The sequence below is a fragment of the Anser brachyrhynchus genome (assembly GCF_964034855.1).
Source record: "Anser brachyrhynchus genome assembly, chromosome: 11".
NCBI lineage: Eukaryota > Metazoa > Chordata > Aves > Anseriformes > Anatidae > Anser > Anser brachyrhynchus.
In genome coordinates, this window is record NC_137706.1 from 11875727 (window position 1) to 11897392 (window position 21666).

The following is a 21666-nucleotide window of genomic DNA, read 5'->3' on the forward strand; positions in this document are numbered from 1 at the left end:
AAAGGGACCTTTTACTGCTTCTCTTACACAGAGTTAGAAAATCCTTTGGTCTTACTTGCACGTAACCATACATATAAGCTGTATATAACCAACCATATATAGAAAGGGGAGGATCTGCCTGTACAATTAGTTTTACCATATTCAAAAACTTGTTAAAACATGCTAATGTGTTGATTGCATTGTAACATGCTGTGGTGTTGCCTTAGGTTAAAACACTTTTTCCTATCTTCATATGTTACTGTATAGAAGTACTGAATAAATGAAAAAAAAGAATTTAAACAGTAGAAATCTGTGCTTTTTAATAAGAAGTATTAAGAGTATTTACTTAACAAAAGCTAAAAATTACTATATTATACAGCTGGGTAAAATAAAATGGAAGAAATTACGTCCTTTACAGATGTGAACCGTGTTTTGACTTGCCTATATGAGACGTCTCGCTTAAGTGCAGCTTTGGTGAATTCTAACAAAAAATCAGAACTATTTTAAAGACTGAAGTGTGATCACGCTAATGAAAACTCACATACAGTGCTAATGGAACCCTGACTAAATGAAGACTGGATTCTTCACCTCTGTAAAAGATTGTCAGTAGTACATCTCACTTTTTGTAGTACTGCAGCTAACATCAAAGAGAATTCCCACTCCTTGGTGCAGGCCTGTAAGGACATTGTAACGTTTTCTGCACAATCTACTGCTACTGTGTAAATGACAACCAATGATATGGCAAGATAAATGCTTCCTGAGACAAAAAACGCGTATCAGCACTGGAAAAGAAATGTGATGAAGGCTGGATTTCAGGTTTCTGCGCCGATGACGAATGCGACAGCCCGCCAAAGTGTCTCGGCTTGTTCTCTAGTGCCCCCTTTTGGCTGCCAGTCCCAGGAAAATAACTAAACTGGCCCGGACTTGTCAACAGGTCCTTGAGTGAGGTGACATTTAAAGAAGGATTAACTGGGTTTCCAGAAAGCACGTGGAGAATTCGTGCCTGCAGCTGAACTCAAAAGTGCTGCAAAAACCAGGCAGAGCCCGGCCAACTGTGGCAGTGTGAGCCCTGCCAATGCGTTGACCAGGTGGGTGGCTGCCTCCCCATGTAGGAAATGTGTTTTCTCTCTTGTACCGAGCAGATCTGCTATGGTAACGCCTTGAGGATCCAGGTCTGTGGTACCTGCGAGGTGATGCTTGTTCTTCGGAAGCTGATTTGTGCTTTCTCCAAAGCTGTGTTTGACAACTCAAGGGCCTAAAATAATGAGTTTGTAAAGACTGATACAAATATGTATCAGATGAAGAGTATCAAGAAGGTATAGTTATCTCCAAAAAATAACAAGGAGAGTTTTATCACCAATATCCTTTGACTGAAGGATATAGATTATGGGACCTCCGCTTTACCACGGTCCCCAATTTTTGTGCTGTAATAGTTTTGGTGAGAACCTGAGCGTGAGCACTTTCCAACCGGGTTGCAACCAACCAGCCTAGGAGAAGCGTTTCAGGGCCCAAGACACCACCCCCACGGCGAGCCTGAGGCTCAAGGCCAGAGCAGCCTGACAGACCAGCGAGGCCTCAGGACCATTCTGGAGCCGCCACACGCCCCGAGCCCTTCCTCCCCGACCCCCACACCCTCCTGAAGCCCCCCTTCACCCCAAGGAGGGGCCGCGAGGCGGTGCAGCCCCTCACGCCCCCTTCGCGCCCGTGCCCGCGGCGGTCCGGGAACATGGCGGCCCCGTCCCGCCACCCGCTTCCCCCCGCCTTTCCCCGCGCCGCCGCGCATGCGCGGCGGGAGGCACCGAGGCCGTATCCCTCCGCCGCTTCCCCCCCACCCCCCCGCTCCGGCCGGGGCGGCGGTGCCGGTGTAAAAGCCCCCTGCCCGCCGCAGGGTAAGTGCCGCGCGCCCCTCCCGCCGCCGCCCGCTCGGCCGCCCCGCGGTGAGGCGCGGGCCGGCGGCTGCGGCGGGGAAAGGAGGGGGGGCGCAGCGCGGCGAGCCGCAGCGCCCCTCCCCGCCCCTCAGCCGCCGTGTCCCTCCGCCGGGCAGCAGCGGGGACTTTTGTGTGGGGCTTTTGGGCGCCGATGAGCGGCGGCCTCCGGCGGCCCCGGTTGTTGCGGCGGCGGCGGCGGGCGGGCCGGCGGCACGGTAAGGCTCCCGGGCCCCGCGGCCCGTTTCTCCCCCACACCCTTCTCCCGGGCCGGCTCAAGCTTTTCCAGGTCAGTCAGCGCCTTTGTATAGGGCCCCGTTACCGGATGTGGAAGTCGATCTCTTCGCTGGTAAAAAATAATTCCACTTCCCCCGGAACCCGGCGCCGCGGCTCCCTCCGCAGCGCCCAGCCCAGCCAGGATTTCCTGTCGGGGAGAGCGGGCGGGCCGGCCGGCCTTCCGGGGACCCCGCCGCGAGGGGGGCGCGGGCGGCGGCCCGGCCCCGGGAGCGGGCCTCGGCCTCGGCGGGCCGCGGCCTGGTGCGGGGCCGGGGCCGCCGTGGGGCCGGGGCCGCCGTGGGGCCTCCCGCCCTGCGGCTGTCCTGGGGGGCTCGGGTCGGCCCCGTGGGCCCGGGCCTCGCGTGGGGCTTGGGCCCGGCCTGGCGGGGAGCCCCGCGGCCGCCGAGCTGCATGGGAGGGCTCGGAGCTGGAGGGGGCCCCGGGGGGAGCTGCTCCGCCAGCCGCAGCTCTGCGCCTCGGAAAGCTGGTGGGGGGTGAACGGGGGCAAGGCTCGCTGCTGCGGGCCCGGGGCTCGCTTCCCTCCCTGGTAATCCCAGTACTTTCTGTTGGCCAGGCCGTCCGATAGGACGCTGCAGGAGGGTGCCGTAGGAAGGCTTCCTCATTCACAGCTTTTAACTTAAAGCGGTTGCGTGGAGGCCTTCAGCCTGTTTGCTAAGGTGGTTTTTATTTAACGGCGAACGCCGCATGGTAAACGTGCTGATAGTTACGAGTGCAGCCATTGGAGGCCTTTAGCGTAGTGGTTTTTTTGAACTGTTGTTGAGTTTTGAAGCGCTAATAAGACTAAAAGCTGTTTGGTTGAGGTGCCTGTAGGGGTACAGAAATCTGCTGTGAGTAAGGTTAAGAACATACGTGGCAGGACCTAATGATCGCTGTACACTAGGTATCAACTCTCCCTCGTGACCGACATTCTTTCCTAAAAGCAGTTTATTTATGAGCTCTTTTTTTCAACCCGTGTGCAAGAAATTGTCAAGAAAGATTCCTCATAATAAAAATGTTGCTTTAATTAAAGAGACTGGTGATTTTTGTTTCAAAGTATTTTCTTCCATTTTTGATGAATGAGGCAGACTCTGAGGTTGTGTTATGGTTCAAAGGCGACATCACAAACCCTTATACTCTGCATCTCAATCCTATCTGCTGTAATATAACCTCTGTGTTATCTAGTGCCAAATCTATCTGTGAAAGCTTTGTAGTTTGCTGGCAGTGCCAACCCAAATCTTGGTGCCAGTGGTTCACCCTTGTTGCATAATAATATTTCTTAGATGCTGCAGATGTTGTATTTTGCCGATAGGGGCCAAATCTCTACTCTTCTTCTTAAGGGCAAGACTTTCTTTGTAAACGCTTGCATTGTTTAATGGAATTACATTGATGATTGGGTACTAATTTAATTTAATGTATGAACCGAATTGGAATATGGACCTGCATAAATACAGGCTTGAATACATTCACCACAAAGTTATCTAGCTACGTGTTTGCTCTTCTGATCTGTTCTCTTAGGTATTTTTCATCTGATGCTGACATGGTCCAACATGAAGGGGATGTTTCTGTTTAAACAAGTGAGGGGGAATTTAATGAGCACAGCACAATCTAGAGGAAAGCTGAAAGCACTGAAATTAAAACATTTTACTATTAATGAATGCTTTCTTGGAATTAGGTGATCTTTAAGGTCCCTTCCAACCCAAAGCATTCTTTGATTCTACAATTAGGTTTAATGCAGGCCTTTCAGTTCCTTTAAAAGTTACAAAACTAATTGAAATGAGAAGTTGGGTTAGAAGAGTTGTTCTAAGTTCACTCAGGTTGTTGATGGAAAAATAGAGAAGAAAACGAGTTGGACCTGTTAGTTCAATTCTAATAGTGATCAAAACTGAATGCTTGATTAAAGATTTAAATAGTTGCTGCTAACTGTTTAAACTTTGTATTCTAAAAATATTTTTTTTATGTGGTGTGGGTAGGCGCATAAAATTAACTAGAAATTGCTATTCTCAGTTTTGAGAGGTACTGTGCAACGTTGAAATGAGTGGGGTAAAAACATTTCTGAAGATCAGGTCTGGGGAAGGAGGTTGAATTTTTTGAAATAAGAAAAGGAAAAAGGCGTATTGAAAAGGCCTTTCTTTTTCTGGGTGTAAATGGATGCCGGAAATGATGGGTTTCAAGCTATCTTCCATGTATAATCCTGCTGTGTGCCACTTGAGTAGGGGGAGCCTCTTACCATTTTCTAGATCTTCGCTTGTCTTGGGGTTTGTAGAAGTGGTTACAGATTGTCATTGTAGATGTGGCGTATATTGATTCACTTGACTCTCTGGTAAATTGCACTGCTGCACTCATGCTGTTCTCGTGTAAGTACATCTCTCTTAGGAGCATGCCTTGCTAGAAGTGCACCAGCAGCTGGGATATCTCCACGTTAGCAGGTGTTCTGCAACAACTATTTGTTTTGTGCCGGTTGATTTTGACCGGCTGATGCTCAGTGCCACAGTGGCAGAAGGGGAGCAAAGGCCAGATCCGGCACCCACTGGACAGGACGCTGGTCCGAAAGATGCTGCTGTTGTGTACCCCTCTGAAGCGACGTGACCTTCAGAGCTTTAGAGAATGTAAAAGGCCTACATCTAAGTTAAGTTTTAAGATACTGAAGAGCAGTATGGTTTCCTTTCGAACCAAAGTGAAATTGCAATAGTAACTTGATGTACATTTAATAACCAGTTAATTGTGGCACCTGGCTAACGGCACTCAGCAGAATGCGTTGCAGTAACGCGGTGTGGAAGTTCAGGAGGCAGTGAATGCTGAGAAGCCCAAACCCAGCAGAGGCTCTTCCCTATTTACCCCGTGGTAGACAAACCCCTCTGCTCACACAGCGCATGAGAGTTGTTACAAGTCTGAAAACGTACTCGGATTGCCATAAGAATAAATCCAGTAGTCTCAAGACTATTTCAGAGCCACTGATGCTTCTGGTGTCTGAAAGATTGCTCTTAGAGAGCGTTGCCCGGGCTGGATGGAGATGCCGGTTGCAGAAGAGCTCCCTCCGGCGCTATGCAGCGGACTTGATTCCTATCACTGTAGGGAGCAGCAGTGGTGCTTACCTGCGAGTGCTGCTTTGAAGTGGAAATCTCATTTTGATTTAAAATATATTTTATTGTGCTATACCCAGAACTTTTGATCGTATCGCTGTGCTGTTGTAGTGCCACAAAATGGTCTCAAGGGGGCAGCCGAAGGATTCTTTTGGCAGAAGGAAATTGTGATACTGCAGACCCTTGGCATGTCCCGGTACTAGCACTGAAAGAGCTTGGGGGAAAATGCGGGGTGTTTGTTACTTAACGGGTTGCTGACCTTATTGTATGGGTCCTTGGAGGGGTCTGCCAAGTAGAGGTCAGCTTGGGGTTGATTAGTCCTGAGAAATGTCATAAATGCTGGTATTGGTTGGTTAAAAGTGGCTGAACGTGCCCAAGTAGTTTGTCAGAAAGGCATCGTTTGCGGCTGCAGTGTGCTATTGGTGTACAATGTGATTTTTATTTTTGAGTCCAAGCGTGCAGCTCTGCTAGTTCTGTCGTTTTCTTCCACTAGATGGCCTGAGCGTGCTTTCAAGCTCTCTAGGAGATCTGAAACTTCATTTCTGAAATAAATGTTATCATCGTAACTGAAGTTAAAGTTCTACATCACACACACATGTAAACTGATGTGATGTTTTGTGCTAGTTTAAAACACAAACACTTTATATCAACCGAAGAGAGCGTTAGTTAATGTAAAAATACACGGTAATGGAGGTCGTATCATGTATGATCTTCCAGGTCCCTCTTTTTCCTTTCCTTAGAACATTTCATTTCTTTCTTTTTCAGGCCAATGTAATTGATTTTTTATTTTGCTGCTTTTGTTGTATAGAGCTTTGATAACAGCTTTGCAGTTAATTTTACCAGTATAGATGGTACAAGGAAAATGAATTGTATTTCTGAATTTGTTCCTAACTTCAGTAATTTGGATTGTTACAGTTTTTCTTTCACTTCTGAGGTTCTTGATGTGGTATTAGACCATCAGAAAAGTCTTTGTGTGCTTTTTTCCCCTCCTAAATTGCAATCCCTCACACCCCTGAAAAAAAAAAGGGTGCCATATAGAGGGAAGACTTTGCTCCTTTACTTCACTGCTGCACTTGACAAACATTGTCTCTACCCTACTGTTTTGTATCATTACCCTTAGTGTCTCCCTTTAACGGGGACAAGTAGTAGGTTTTTCTCTTATTCCTGTTTCTCTTTTGCTTTTTCTCTTCATGGCAGAGAGCCAGCTGCTTGTCCCTTCCTCTGCACCTGACCGTGTGCTCCTTCTTTCCTTCCTTTTCCCATTGTCTGTATTTGGCCTGCCCTTGCCACCTTCCTGCTCCTCTCTCCTTTTCTGGCTGGCTAAGTCGAAATGTGCTTGCGTGCTAGGATGGACGTAAATGGAGTATTATCTTGGTGGAGGGAATATTGGTGCCAGCAGTCAGTTGTGCTCCCGTTTGTGGCTCTACTGATACATGCTGGAGTTCTGCGTTTGCAGTATTTTTCCCCCTTCCTGCCTTCTCGTTCCTTCCAAAATCAATAACTTTCAGCTCATTTAGCAACACGCCACACACAGTTTGCCAGTTGACCCAGGTGCAGAGAACTTTCTAAATAAGGTGGTTTTGTGATAGAAGTATAGGCTTAAGAAAAGAAATGATCCTGTTGGGATTTCTTTCTGAACTCATACATTGACACTGCATAGGAGATGGGCTGCACGACCTTGTTGCTGCCGTTATTAGTCATCAAGGCTTAACTCTTAGTTGTGACTGGAAAGCAAATTGATGAAAGTAATTCTGTTCTTGACATCCTGGTAGTGGAAAGCATAGAGACAGGACTGAACGTTTAATAATCTGGTTAGTAGCATGAGTTATGATTTAGTTCTAAATTTTATTATTGAGCATATTTAATAGCAAGTGTGAAGCAGAGTGGGTTTAAATCTTTGATGCAATAGGAATGTAGATAGGTGTCTTTTGTTTATATATAATTTTACATGCTCTAAATTACACATCTTTTACATGTTTTTTTTTTTTTTAAAGGGAGATAGGAGATTACCTGAAGATGACACGAAGGTTTTCCAGCCAGTGTCTCAAGTCTACAAACTTAGCACATTTTTAGTAGCTGTAGGCAGCTGATGGAGGTAGTAACATTTGTGTTCAGGGTGATATTTTAGTCTGTGTGTCTCATGCAGATAGCACAAAAATATGTGCCTATTGCTTTGTGCTCTATCAAGGAATACAGAAATTATTTTAAGGTGAACAAAATGAATGATAGTTATGGACAAGATGCCAGAAAGGTGCTGTATTCTTATCCATCTAAATGCATTTGCATAGTTGAATTTCTTAAATGTATATAGGCATTTTGGATAAGTGAAGGTAGTGTCTTTGGACATGTGGCATGGCATCTCTGACTTAGTACCTTTTGAAAGCTGGACAAAGCTACAGAAGGCTGCGGTAGCAGGTGAGAGCTGCTGAACCACGTTTTCTTTTAAGAAATATGCAGCTAGTCCAGTTTAACTTTGCTTTGATATAATGTTGAGGCTGCTATGGTTACAGCATTGTAATACGGAAATCTTCACCCCAATGTCAGTTCTGTTTGACTGACAAAAGTAATTCTTAAATCAGTCTGCTTCTTGCAGTCAAGCAAGGTCATGGCTAAAATACCAGCTTATAAGTCTGAACTTTAAAGTTTTTGAACTTTCAGAGTAGTTCAGAAATAGTCATTAAAAGACATTACAGCCATATTTGTGCACTTAAAACAGTATTAATGTTATGTATATATTGTTTTCTGTATGTTCCTTTATGTCCTTCACTAGATGTCACTAGTAGATTTGGGAAAGAAACTTCTAGAAGCTGCACGAGCAGGACAAGATGATGAAGTTCGCATTTTGATGGCAAATGGAGCGCCTTTTACCACAGATTGGGTAATGAAAACTTTTGCAGTGTTCAGTAAATTCTTTTACTTCCCTCACCTGAAAAAGAAAACAGGATTATTACAAATAAGCATTTACATTGCTGGCCCTGGGAGTTTCTTTTTTGAAATCTTGCGGTCACATTTGATGTCTAATTCAAAATTAAACTTCGTTGTTTCTTCATATGGTCTGATCTTCTACTAAATTTTGTAACAGTCTGAAAAAGTTCCTTCTGATGGCTGTTAAAATGAACTTTGGAGTGGTTAATAAGGGAAGTAACAATCATCCTACTTACAGTGTTTATATGTTTAGTATAGCAAGAGTTCTGAATTAAGACAGCAGTCCCTGCTACCTAATACATGCACTTGAGAGTTTCCTGATATAGGTGCTCTGAGGTGCCTATGCTTTAAGTAGGTTATGTAGACTAAGGCAGGTATCTAAAACTTTAGGGTATTTGCAACCCCTTAAGAACTTTAATCTATGTGGTCACCTATCTGACAAGTTGAGTCTGTTTTGAGCAGGAGATTGGAGTTAGATGACTTCCAGAGGTCCCTTTGGATGTTATGGTATGTTGACCAATACTAAAAACAGGGTTAGGCCCTTTGAAACATCACACCTTAAAAAGACAGGAAAAAATCTAAAACAGTGATCTGTTTCTAGTGTGTTGTGATTACTGAAAAAAAGTTAAACTTTTTTTCCTCCTTATACTCTGTGAAAGCCCTGATAGCTTCTTTCCTTGTGGCTGCAAGGGAAGATAATTTGAAGTGGTGGCCTAACACCCGAGTTTGATAGCTTCAGAATAAGAAGAAATACTTCATACTGACATCTGTTAAAAGTCCACTTTTTTTTGTTAAATTACAGTTGGGAACATCTCCACTTCATCTAGCAGCACAGTATGGACACTACTCAACGACAGAAGTGTTGCTGCGAGCAGGTGTAAGTCGTGATGCCAGAACAAAAGTGGACAGAACTCCATTACATATGGCAGCATCAGAAGGCCATGCCAGCATAGTCGAAGTCTTACTTAAGGTAAGAACTGCTGAAACAAGGTCTGAGCCAGAGATATTACAATGGTTTGTGATAAAAATGTGTGATTTCCTTTTAGTTGTGAAATTAACATCAAAACGTTGTATTTATACTGTATGTATTGGGAGCTTTGTTTTCCTATTCGGTTTTAATTTATTTTAATATTAATTAAAATCATGATTTCAGGTGAATTATTTATTGCAGTTCCAAAAAATATTCCTTTCTAACTTGGTATCATGTGAGTAACAGCTTTTAGAACCAAGAAAGATTATGTTTTGGGGAGTATTCAGTCCTTTGAGGTAAATAACATGTGGTACTTAGATTGAAGACCTTATACATTTATAGTTTTCTTGAAAGGTAACAGGACACTACGGCTAGAGAGAGACAATTTTGGGCTTTGTTTCATGAGTGGCATTATTTAATTCATTTACTTCTAATGACATAGTTTACTCAATGTTCTTGTTTGTAGCACGGTGCCGATGTCAATGCAAAGGACATGCTCAAAATGACTGCACTTCACTGGGCTACTGAACATAACCACCAAGAAGTTGTAGAACTCTTAATAAAGTATGGAGCAGATGTTCATGCTCAGAGCAAATTTTGCAAAACTGCATTGGACATTGCAATAGACAATGGAAATGAAGACCTTGCTGAAATATTACAGGTAACTTTTAATTCGTGATGATAAGGGAATTTATAGCAAAGTACTTGTTTACATGTGTGATCAGCTAAGGTTTTAATATAGCTGTAAAATTTAACGTATTGCCATATTGCCAATATTAACATACTTAGCAACATGCTTGTCTTTAGATTTCAGCCAAAAAATGTTTCTGATGTGTTTAGCAGAGCACAGGATGTGACACTGTGTGTGTTTATTGCATGGATATAACTAGGGAGATCCTCCCTGTTTGTGTGTAATATTCAATTATTCTAGTTCTTAGAAGGTAAATAATTCTTTGTATCTACAGTTGGAATGATATTACTACCTTTGTCTCCTAGATTGCAATGCAGAACCAAATCAATACGAATCCAGAGAGTCCGGATACTGTGACAATACATGCAGCAACACCACAGTTCATCATTGGACCTGGAGGGGTGGTGAACCTAACAGGTCTGGTATCTTCTGCAAATACATCAGATGGAATGGATATTTAGTTGCCTATAGGATAGCTAGGATTTTACATTCAGTGAAAAGGCTTTAGGAAAAATAATGGTAAGAATAGAGTACTTACATATAACTCTTCAGTGTTCCTTATGTGTTGTATATACCTAAGTACTTAATTTATCTTTATGAAGGCAGTTCTTTTATCAGTTGTATTTATTTCACAAACGTGCTTTCAGAATAGCACTTTGGTTTAGCAGAAAGTTGCCGAGAACAGTGTGTATTAGAAACTTCAGTACAATAAAAATGTAAATGGGATTTCATTGGCTGTTAAAATATCAACTAACTTTTTTTCCTCCTTCTAGATGAGACAGGAGTGTCTGCTGTGCAGTTTGGAAATTCATCAACGTCTGTGTTAGCCACGTTAGCGGCTTTAGCGGAAGCATCAGCACCGTTGTCTAATTCTTCAGAAACACCAGGTTAGAAAGCCATGTTACTAACAGCTTATCTTCTTTAATAAACTAAAACAAAGTACATAACTGGGGTTTTTTGTGATATAGTTCATGCAGAAGTGAGGACTTTTTTTTTCCAATGTTAACAAAAACTTTCCTTTTCTTTCACCCAACAGATTGGTAGATACATGTGTACAACTATTGCTTAATAAGACTTCTGACCACATCTGGTCAGAAATTTGTCAGCCTAATGCTATTAACGTTCATTCTTGCTGAAAGAGAGCATAATTCAGGAGATTGAATTCACATCTTTGTCTACGTGCAGTCTAGTTGCATTTGGTCTGAGACTGCTTCCTTTGAATGCTTCTTTCTGCTAAGTTATAGGAAATGGCCCCCAATGAGATACTTTGTGAGGCCAAAATCTTTGGTGCTTAATTCTCACAGAATTCAGCTCTGCAATAGACATCATTCTTAAGGACACAGCTTTCACTGGAGGTGGAAGGACTCCCAGACTTGCTGGCATGACAGCTGCATCCTAACATATATCCGAGTTGTCACCTCCAAGTATTTTGAAGTCCTGCAGAATTTCTGCTTAGTCCAGCTCTTCTAATTCTTAGAGCAGTGCCTAAGTGCAGCTATACTATTCTATGACATTTATATATTGCAAGTGAAGTGGATGATTCAAAACCAAAATGTGATGCCTTTCATTACAGAAAAAGCGGATGATGTTTTCAATCAATTCATGTATTTCAGTGAAACTCAGATCTAATTGTAGGAGAGAGAAACTTGAGAGAAGGGATTGTGTAGGATTATGCAGTATTAGATGTGTACCCAGAACTTAGTAGTAGATAGACTTTGGTAGCTGAGTGTTCTCATGTTTCATGGGCCTACCCTTGCAGTGCCCTGCTGTAACCGACATTACATGTCAGCAAACCACTGAAGATAAAACATTGTTAGAGTGTAGGCAGGAGATGACAGGCAGGAAGAAATACACTTCAAACTTTAATGCAGTAGCTTCTCACCTTCAGTAATGCAACGTCCATCATACTTAACCCTCCTGTGTAGTTCAGTTCTTGTACTTTGATTTTTATGCAGAAGCATGGGCAGTCTTGCAGCATCTTACTTACAGTAAATGGTTTCCTGGAATCTTACCCGTTTAACAGCTTATAAAGGATACAAAAGCAGCTTTTCATTACTGTGCATCAACAGTAAGTGTGTTCAAGTGAAAAAAAGAAACCCAACATACACACACACAAAAAAAAACAAACCTCAAAGCCATGTACCCTCTCTGTTGTGCTCATCTTGTAAAAATAAATAAATAAAATAAAATAAAAACAGTCCACTTACATTTCCTAAAATTGTAGAGGTGAAAATTCTGGTTTTGGGTTTTATTTAGCCTCCTGTATTTAAGGTTGTATAAGCTTGGATAGAGCAATTAGGTTCTGCCTTTTATGTTGTTTATGTTGTTCCTTTCTAGATTTTTCTCTCCGTTCCAGGTGAACTTTTCTCTGATCTCTTCCCTCTAGTTCCTCATGGCTTACAGTTAAAAACACTCTAATTTTGTAAAATCAAAGAAAGAAATATGCTACTCACTGTAGCTGAGTAGAATCATGCTTGTGTTAGTTTTTACTCAAGTGAAGTGTGTATGAGAAGATGAATGTTACGTGCTAATACGATTCATGTGTGTATGGAGCTCTGAGTGGAGAAAATTTAGAGAAGTGCCTGGTTTAAAGTGTGTATTTGGAATGCAATATTTGGTGTGCTGTAGTGGAACAAGGCGTATCTCACTGCATGCAGGAGTTCTCCCTTGTGCGTGCTGCAGAAGAAAATAACACACATTAATTTAGAAATTCTTGAATATATCAGTGCTTCTGTTTTAAATTAAAGTTTCATTTATCATATGAAATTGTGTGATAATTAAGGTTTATAGGGATATAAATAAAAAGAGTGAAGAAAGAATAAGGACTTTATTCATGTTAACGAAAAATACTCCCATAAATATGTTTTCAGACAAAATCTCAAAGGTTTTTATTCTAAGGTCTCATGCAGAAGTCCTAATGTCTCCTTCCAGAACGGAAAGCCCAGCGTTGAGTTTGAAACTGAAAGATCAGAGCTGTTTGCCACAGCAGCTAGTATTGGCAGTTGCAACTTGGAATTCTTTGTCACAGTAGTCTCTTACTTCAACGTCCTTACTTGGAAGCCAAATCAAGTTCAATACAGTACCACTTATTCATGTACAACTTACTGTTTTGGTGTACGGAACAAACACTCTCTGAATATTTAAGCAGTGCTATAGGACAGTAATCTCTGAACATAAAGATCTTCAGAGGGCAATGACTGCAGTCATTTGAACTACAGAGTGACTGTGTGTATGTTGTAATTAATTTAAAAGATGAAAGCTTCAGGGTTTTATCTACCTTCTCTCATCTGAAGCATCACAACACAGCCTATAGGGGTTTAATTCCATCTCTGTAGATGGGAAGCACTCTAATGTCTATTATTTAAATCAAAGGCTTTGCTTTTACCTTACAAATTGAAAATAAAATACAGAGTTAAAGTGCTTGAGATTCTTTGATTGTGTTCCTAGTGATCTTGCTCTTTGTCTCAGTATCATGTTGTTTTAAGAAAATAAGGGTGGTAGTGTAAGGCCTCAGTTACGGTGTGTAGTGCAAGCTGTGGTATGTGTTGTTGTTCTGAATGCTGAATTCTGTGTACGTTGCAAAAAATTATTTGTATTCTTAAAACAACTCTTGATGCCATGTTAACACTGAACCCAAGTAGTCTTTTTTGAGTGGGGTGTGTATATTAAGAAACTTACTAAATAAAAATAGATTATACCGAGCAAGGTAAAACAGAACAGAATTGCATATATATTTCAAAATGTTATTGCTTTGTATGGGCCTGGTGAAATTTTTACATTAATGACATAATGTGTAGTAATGCATTAATTTGGGGGAGGATCACCTTTGAAATGACATGGAAGAAATTCTTCCTTGGCTTTAGCAAAATGCATTTGAAATCATAAAGTTTAACTTATAAATTGACTTAGTTCCTTTGCTAATCTGTTGATAGTTGTGGCGACAGAAGAAGTTGTGACTGCAGAATCTGTGGATGGTGCTATTCAGCAAGTTGTCAGTTCTGGAGGTCAGCAAGTTATTACTATAGTTACAGATGGCATTCAGCTTGGTAATCTGCATTCAATTCCAACCAGTGGAATAGGGCAGCCAATCATCGTGACCATGCCAGATGGACAGCAAGGTAGGTGGAAACTTGCACAGTTTGAGAATCCATTTTACGTATAGTAATAAGTTGTTAGATGCAAATAGCTTGGAAATCTGTGTGGTAATTAGTTTGAATACACTTTTGAATCCTTTCACTGCAGAAAGCTCAGACATACGAGCTATGGCAGTTCAGTGAGTTGCCATGTGTCAGCTGAGCTTCTGCATTAGGAGAAAGAACAAAAGAATTACTAAACTGTATGGGTAAGAAATGGCACATACAGGGGCAAAGTGGTAAATGCTTGCTTTGCCCTCAGTAAGTCTGGGGTTTTGGAAGGGGTCAGTCTCAGAACCAGTGAAGCCAGGATGACAAAAATTGTCCCTCTTGGGCCCTATGTACTTTGTTTGTGGAAGCTGTTAGTGTAACAAGTGCTGTTTTGTGGCAAGTGTGGGTTCTGGATGGTTTCTTTTCAAGATGCTCTGCCAATGAGTGCTATTTAGGCAAAAGTGATTTCTCTTTTTTTCATGGGGATTCCAAGTATGAAGCTTGAAGAGTTGTACATTGGAGACAAATGATTTGGTCCACCATCTGTATGAACAAGTACAGCTAGTTGTCAGAAAGCATTCTTCAGCAGCATATAAATAGCTAAAGCTTTTAGGGTATTTTCTCTGCACTGGCTTTGTAAGTCACTTTTGTAGAGCTGGCTATATAATGCACTTGTATAGAGTTGCATTTTTTTTAAGGGAAAGACTTTGCATTTTACTGCTGTTAATAAAATTATCTGTCTGAGTTTTATATTGTGCAAATATTGTTTGAACTAAAGTGTATTTATATGTACAAATGTTTTCAGTATTAACAGTTCCAGCAACAGATATTGCTGAAGAAACTGTGATAAGTGAAGAACCGCCAGTCAAGAGACAGTGCATTGAGATTGTTGAAAATCGCGTGGAGTCTGCAGAAATAGAAGTAAGGAGTCTCTTACGTGATGTGTATTAACCAGAGTGTGCAGCACTGAATATGTGGTTGTGCTTTTTGGTGTTGTTTTAAAGCTAAGTTTCTGTGTAACAGAAGAATGAAGAGTGTGATACAATAACTTGTTCAGTCTCCCCTGTTACTGGAATTTATCTGTTACAAGGTTGTTGTAAAAAGAATACAGGAGTGCCCTTTGCTTCATCCTCTGGTCATGCACATGAAAATAACATTCGTTGAAGTTTTTGGTAGTTTAACATTTTTTTCCCCTCTAAGATCACTAGCTAGCTTTTAAAACTAGATACTGATAACATATTATCACGTAACTTGACGTGATAGCAGTGAATGAGAATACTGTCCCCTCATCTGTGTTTTATGGCCATATGCTTGTCCTGATTGTGAGATCACATTCTTAGCAACGTTTCCTTACCATTCATGATAACTAGATAACTGTTAATGGCAATATGAAACAGTAAGATTCTGGGTTTGTCAATTTTTATCTTTCTTTTTTTTTCCTTTTTAATTCTGGAGCAGTTTTCTATTACATATCTTTGCATCATAATGTCTTTTGAAATTACAACATAGATGACCTATCAACATTAAGAGGGCTTTTCATATATGATGAATAGATACAGCCGTTCAATTTAAAACTGTAGCTTTTTTTAAAAATATTACAACAATAGGTCAACCATCTAATCCCCTTCTATGTTAATTCTAACTGTGCTGACTAGTTGTGGTCAAAAGTTTATGAAAATTGCTGTCAGGCTTGACTAGGCTGTGAGTTCTCATTTTGTCAATTCCATGCTACTTCATTTATCAAAGGTTGTATTCTCTGACTTCTGTTCACATTATTGAATAACAATTTGTGCGCAATTGAATATTATTTATTGTACAGTGTGTGCTATGCCTTGTCCATGTCTAGTAACAATAATTACCACCTTTCATCATTGACTTTCTCTGTCCTTAAGTTGTCATATCAAATACTTTTGGCCTTTGCAGCTTTGTGGTCATTACAGATTATCATGACAGTTAAAATTTTCTTGCTGCGTTTTTTAAAATTGTATGACTGTTACAATAAAAACTTTTTTTTTGTTCACACTTTTAAACATCTGCCTGAATTATTGCTACAGGAAATTACTTTTCCTTAAATAATAATTGTTAGGTAAAGGGGAAAAAAAAAATCCAGATTGGTTAAGGAATAAATTGACCTGTTCCTAGTTACAGATAGTTGGTATAATAATGCAAATAATTCTTTAAGGGGACTGCCAACTTCAATTAGATATTTTAAATACTTTTATAGAATTTTAAAAGTAATTGGTGAAAATGAAGGACTCTATTTGTTTCCTTTAAGTGCTAGTTTTGATGACTGACCTTGTCCCTGATTATACAACTGGAAATACACATACAGACCTCTGCCCCTGTGTAGAGGCCGGTTGACTTCCAGAGCCTTGGTGTGGTGCTCCCTGTCTTTGGTAACTGGGGCATTAAGGAAGTGCATGGGAAGTCAGTTTACTTCCAAGTTTATCATAGTAGAAGTATATATCTGGATATGGAGGGAGTGGGACCCCTCCCACTTCAAAATAATTTTTTGATGTGGAAAACCTTTATTACTGATGATTGGTTTCTTTGCCTCATCGGTGATTCATTCCTTTATTTCATTATAAAGACTTGATTTGAGGCAAAGAGTGCTGTCTTCAGATGCTTTAAACTCAGTGTACAAACAGTTAATTGTAGTTTGAAAATCTAAGTTGAACTCCCTCCCACTCGTGAGGTGACAAACCTTCTTGTGAAAATATTGTGAATAATTAATACTGTAGTGATGTTTTTTGACTTTCTCATTTGCCTGTTAAATTCAATCATTGCAGCTCATTTTCGAGAGGGATAGCAGTCTTCCTAAGCTGTGTGATGTTTAATTAAACATATGATGGCAGCAAAAAAACACTGTCATGCAGATGGTCTGTTTTTCATTTTCATGCATATTTCATTAACATACAGTGAATTGTATTTTCATTCTTGAATGTTACTTTCTTGTTGCATGTTGAAAAGGTGACATGCTTTAGAAACAACCAGGACAATTAGACTAAAAAATTTTGTTTGTAAATGAATTGTATTAGTGAATTCACATTCCTGCTTTTTCCTGCTTAGCTTGGTAATTTTAATTATATTTTAATTATAGGTACCTCTATCTTCAATATGTAGACTGTTGAGGAAAGTTGTATGTAATAAAGAAAATTCCCTTATAAAATGGAAGATTCCTTAAGAGCACTGAAACTTCTCTAACCTGATTTTTATCTGTATAAGCTTTTATATGGTAGAAAAGGATTTTAGAGAATTAAAACATTTTCTCTTGTGTTCTGAAGAGTGCCCTAAGAACGTTTTCTAGATTTGTTGAAATTAAGACCCCAGTTATAGTCGTCCTTAATCTTAGATGACAAAGTTAAGGAACCAGTTTTCACTGTTCAGTCCACAGTAGGTCTGTAATGTTCCTCCAGAAGCGTTGGTTTCTGTCCGCTTCCATAGTTAGTATATTTGGCCCCAGTTCTTCAGCTTATTCTGCTTACATAAAGACTAGGTCTGTATGAAAACTATATGTGTGTGTTCTCTGACAAATCTACATGCTTTGAGTTGCTAGTCTGTCTGATAGTTACTGGTTTTATCTTACCGTCTCTGCCACTGAGACTCATTTTTTTCTCCTTTTGTCCATCCTTTTCTTAATGTGCTTACACCCAATGTGGCTGTACATCTCTATTTCTCCCTTCTGTGGAAAGTGCTCACAAGAATTGTTCTGAGTTTGATCTCTGCCCATGAGTGCTTACAGTCTGCATGTGGCTGCAGTAGTGATAGTGCCTTATTTTTTGTAATGTGCTGCAGAGCCTCTGGCCAATGAGCTGCTGCTGGTTCTCACCCTTCTGCAGCCCAGTAGACCAGCTCTGCTTTTTGACAGTAGGACATTTAATTGTGTGACAAATTTGTGAGATAGATAGTGCTCAGCTCAGATTAAGCCAGAGCTCAGTGCTCACAAGAGGGAAGGCCCACTTCGCATGTGTAGCAGGATCCACTGTTTTGACTACTCCTTTAAGAATTGTCTGTAGCAACTTTTCCCCAACTTAGTACTCCCCAAGGCTGTATTATGTAAGCTTTGTTGGCTCTGCTTAAATTACATCGATAATTACAGAAATAGCAGTATGTTTTGGTTGGACTGGTGCTGGAACAACACTGGTGTATTTCAGATCCTTTGTGAGATGTAGGCTTCACCGTTCATTTTGCCTTAGCATTTGGCACTGGTCACTCTAGTAGCTACATGGGTTGGCCACTTATAATGTTACTTAAAAAGCAGAATCCAAATTTTCAGAGATGGAGGCTGAACATCCTTTTCAAATAAGCAACAAGATCAGATGAGCTCTCATTTTATGAGCATATGCTCCAAATGAAGCAAATCCATGAATGCTAGCTTCTTTTAGCTCTTAAAACCTTGTGTAAAATCAGGTTTCATTTACAGAGTTAACGCTGTTCTGTTTTATAGCTAGTCTTTCTAAACTTAATAATACTGCTCCTTCAGCTGTTGTTTTTGATATACAGATGCTGCTGTTAGCAATGATCAGATCACCTATGTCATTGTATTTCAGCACAGCATGTGACTGCTAAATGTGGCTGTGACAAGTACTGAGAACTGTAGCAAGTAGAAGGGAGGCAGAGTATTTTGTATTTTCAGGCTCTGATCATGAAAATACGTGAGTGTATCAAAGAGGTGAAGAACAGGGATGCTGTTCTGGGGGTGGGGGGAGAAATGTTGAACAACTGTTTGAGGTATTAAATGGGAATGTGATGCTGAACTGCTGAGATGGGGATAAGGTGAAAAGGCAACTTCTGCTGGGTCTCAGTTTTTGACAGTTTTGTTTTTGAGGGAAATAGATTGCTTCTCTGACAGCCTCCTTCCTGTGGCTACTTCAGCTACAGTGGAAAAAATGATGTGAAATCAAAGACTACCTTACTCATAAAATATGATACACTTACTTTAATAAAATAGTATTTGGTTGAAGATCAAAACAAAACAGTTTTTCCAAGCAAATTGCTTTTTCAATTAGGCTCAGTACAGCATCAAACAAAATTATAGTATCGATGTCACTGCAGATAGAAATACATTCTCCGTAGTTCCTGTGGAAGCTTCGTAGGAAGTGGCATTTTCCATATTTTGCTTGGAAGCCATGTTATAGCCATCCCCATATGATTTGTATGCAGAATGGTGCATAAGTTAGTCCTCTTGGGTTCAAAAAGCTTACCTCACTAAATACCTGTTAATTCATAAATCTGCAGTGTCCTTGGGGATGTTGTTATACCTCTGCATTGCATGGTATCAATCACTTAAATGACTTCATTTAAGAAACTACGTATGTATATATTCCAGTTAGTAAGTAGCTGTCACTTTCCAGTGCACACTGCTGATAGGTATCAGTTTTTGTAACAGACAGTACGATCTGATCAGAAATACAATGGAAATTGATAGTCCTGTTAGATTGGATTCCATTCTTATTAGAAGTTGATTTAAAAAAATCACAGGGAATTGAATCATTGGGAAAATGATACTATGTCATGTTAGTATTTGATCACTGTCTGTTTTTGTACTGCACCGTTTTTCTTTGAAGACTTGCTTATCTCTGCAGCTAAAGAAACTCAGTTTTACTATATTTAGACCTCAAGTCTTACTGTGAGAAATTGTGTCAAGATTCATGTCTAACTTACTGAGCAGCATTCATATAGGTTTGCCCAAGTAAGAACTGAACAATTTCTACGTGATGCCCTAACGCTTAACCTGCATGTAAAGAAAAAGTATTTGCCATTTTAACTTGCATTTAATACATATTTGACAAAATATTGCTGGTTCTGTTTTTAATAGGAAAGAGAAACTCTTCAGAAGCAGCTGGATGAGGCAAACAGAGAAGCACAAAAATATCGTCAGCAGCTTCTAAAGAAAGAGCAAGAAGCAGAGGCCTATCGGCAGAAGTTAGAGGCAATGAACCGCCTCCAGACTAATAAAGAAGCTGTTTAATAAACGAGAACATACTGCAAAGCCTGTTACTTTCAAAAACCTGCAGTACAATCTTGAACTGTACACTGTATAGGTACAGACACAGGATTACATGATAGAGAAGATGCTACAAGTTGATAACTGGACTTAAGCCGTGAGCTCTGATGAATTTCTTGTAACATAAAAATTCTGAATTTAGAAATTGTGAAAAGTATTTAAAATGAAATACTGTAAATAGTTGTTTTTTTTACAGTTTCAAAATAAGTTGATAAATCTTTTTGAAGGGATCCAGAAACATGAGAAGCCAATGTTTTTGTGAAATTTTTGATTTTAGTATGAATCTAACTTCTGAAAAACAGGACAGTTTTAAGGGTGATGTTGATTTAAGCTGACAAATTGAAAATGAATTATGTGACAAAATGAATTAACAGTTATTTCTACATGGTAACAACTTAAACTTCTCTGAATAAGTCATTTCCAGGTGGAAATCTTTGTACAGCTTTAAGTAGTTGTCTCAGATTCTCTGAAAACCATTTTTTGGGTTTTTTTTAGGCGGTGAAATTTTTATATTTAATTTCAAATATATCCAAGTAGATTTACCTGTATATGAAGCTAATATTTTTTAAACTTTTCAGTTTGTACATATGCTGCATGTTTTTATAATTTCTACACATACATCTAGCATAAGTATTTTTCAGCAAAGATGAGGAAAAATTATGAGAAAAATGTTTAGCCTATAGGTCATTTGAAGTAAGCTAGCAGGCAGTTTTATTGTGGATGGTATATTTCTTGAAAGAATGTAATTTGTAATCAAAACAAAACAGAAAATCCTAATTTACATAACAGGCAAAATTTGATAGTGGAGGCATTGAAATTTTGTGTCTTACAGTTTTCACATACAAACATTTTAAAATTCGGTAATGAGTAGAAAAGAATGTCTCCACTGGAACACAAAGAGAATATTCTTTTAGAATATTCTGTTGATCTGTTTTCCCCAATAGCCTTGACATTATTTCATTGATGCATTTTCTAAACAGACTTTTCTGTTTTAATTATGCAATTGGACAAGGAATTTTTTATGTTGTAGTGATGCTGCTCTTACCTGGCATCATTGTTCTTCACTGTGATACTGTGTTTGTGTGTGTCTGTGCAGTGATATATTATACTTAAGATTTATATAAAACATCTTCAGAGCATTGTAAAATCTTTTAAAGAACCCTTACTATACTGCCTGAGGCAGGTGAGTGAGTGTTATTGTCTCAATTTTATAACTGGTATAAGCGCAACACAGGGAGTGTTAAACAATTGGCCCAAGACCACATGAATCTGTGGTAGACCTGGGAATGGATCTCAGGAGTTCCTGGCTTCTAGTCCTGTGCTTAGACTGAGCTGCCTTAAGATTGTTCAGTGCTGTGTTACATACATTTTGAACTACTGTGCAGATTCCTTTTTTGTAAGATAAAACTATTTGTGCTTTGCTTTGTTGTTCCATGTTTCACTGCTTTTATGGAATTGTTTATATAAACTTAAGCAAAAAGTCTAGTTTATCTATACTGTATACAGAAGAATTACCCTTAAAACTGTACTCTGGCCTACTTTTTCTATTTTACAATTAAATATCTTTTCCACATATATGTAGTGTAGAATCAATTCCATTTCAATTGTTTTTATCTGCACTGGAAGGTCAAAACTGATGTGTTAGACAGATGCGTCAAAAGAATATGGAAAAACAGTGTTAGGCTGAGA

General features: G+C 39.9%; 1 protein-coding gene across 4 annotated transcripts; it reads left to right on the forward strand.

The window, feature by feature from the left end:
* Positions 1–1807: 1807 nt before the first annotated feature.
* GABPB1 (GA binding protein transcription factor subunit beta 1) lies at positions 1808–21552 on the forward strand. 4 transcript variants are annotated; one of them, XM_080607606.1, is made up of 10 exons: positions 1875–2122; positions 7255–7355; positions 8031–8138; positions 8988–9155; positions 9622–9816; positions 10152–10263; positions 10620–10733; positions 13779–13964; positions 14776–14891; positions 19789–21552. In XM_080607606.1, exons 2-10 carry the CDS (start codon positions 7350–7352, stop codon positions 19939–19941), a joined length of 1158 nt encoding a protein of 385 aa, XP_080463732.1. In that variant the 5' UTR covers positions 1875–2122; positions 7255–7349; the 3' UTR covers positions 19942–21552. The 4 variants fall into 4 exon arrangements, with proteins under 4 accessions (XP_080463733.1, XP_080463734.1, XP_080463732.1 ...); XM_080607607.1 differs by lacking the exon at positions 7255–7355 and having other exon boundaries at positions 1808–2122; XM_080607608.1 differs by lacking the exons at positions 1875–2122; positions 7255–7355 and adding an exon at positions 1817–1868.
* The last annotated feature ends 114 nt before the right edge of the window (positions 21553–21666 follow it).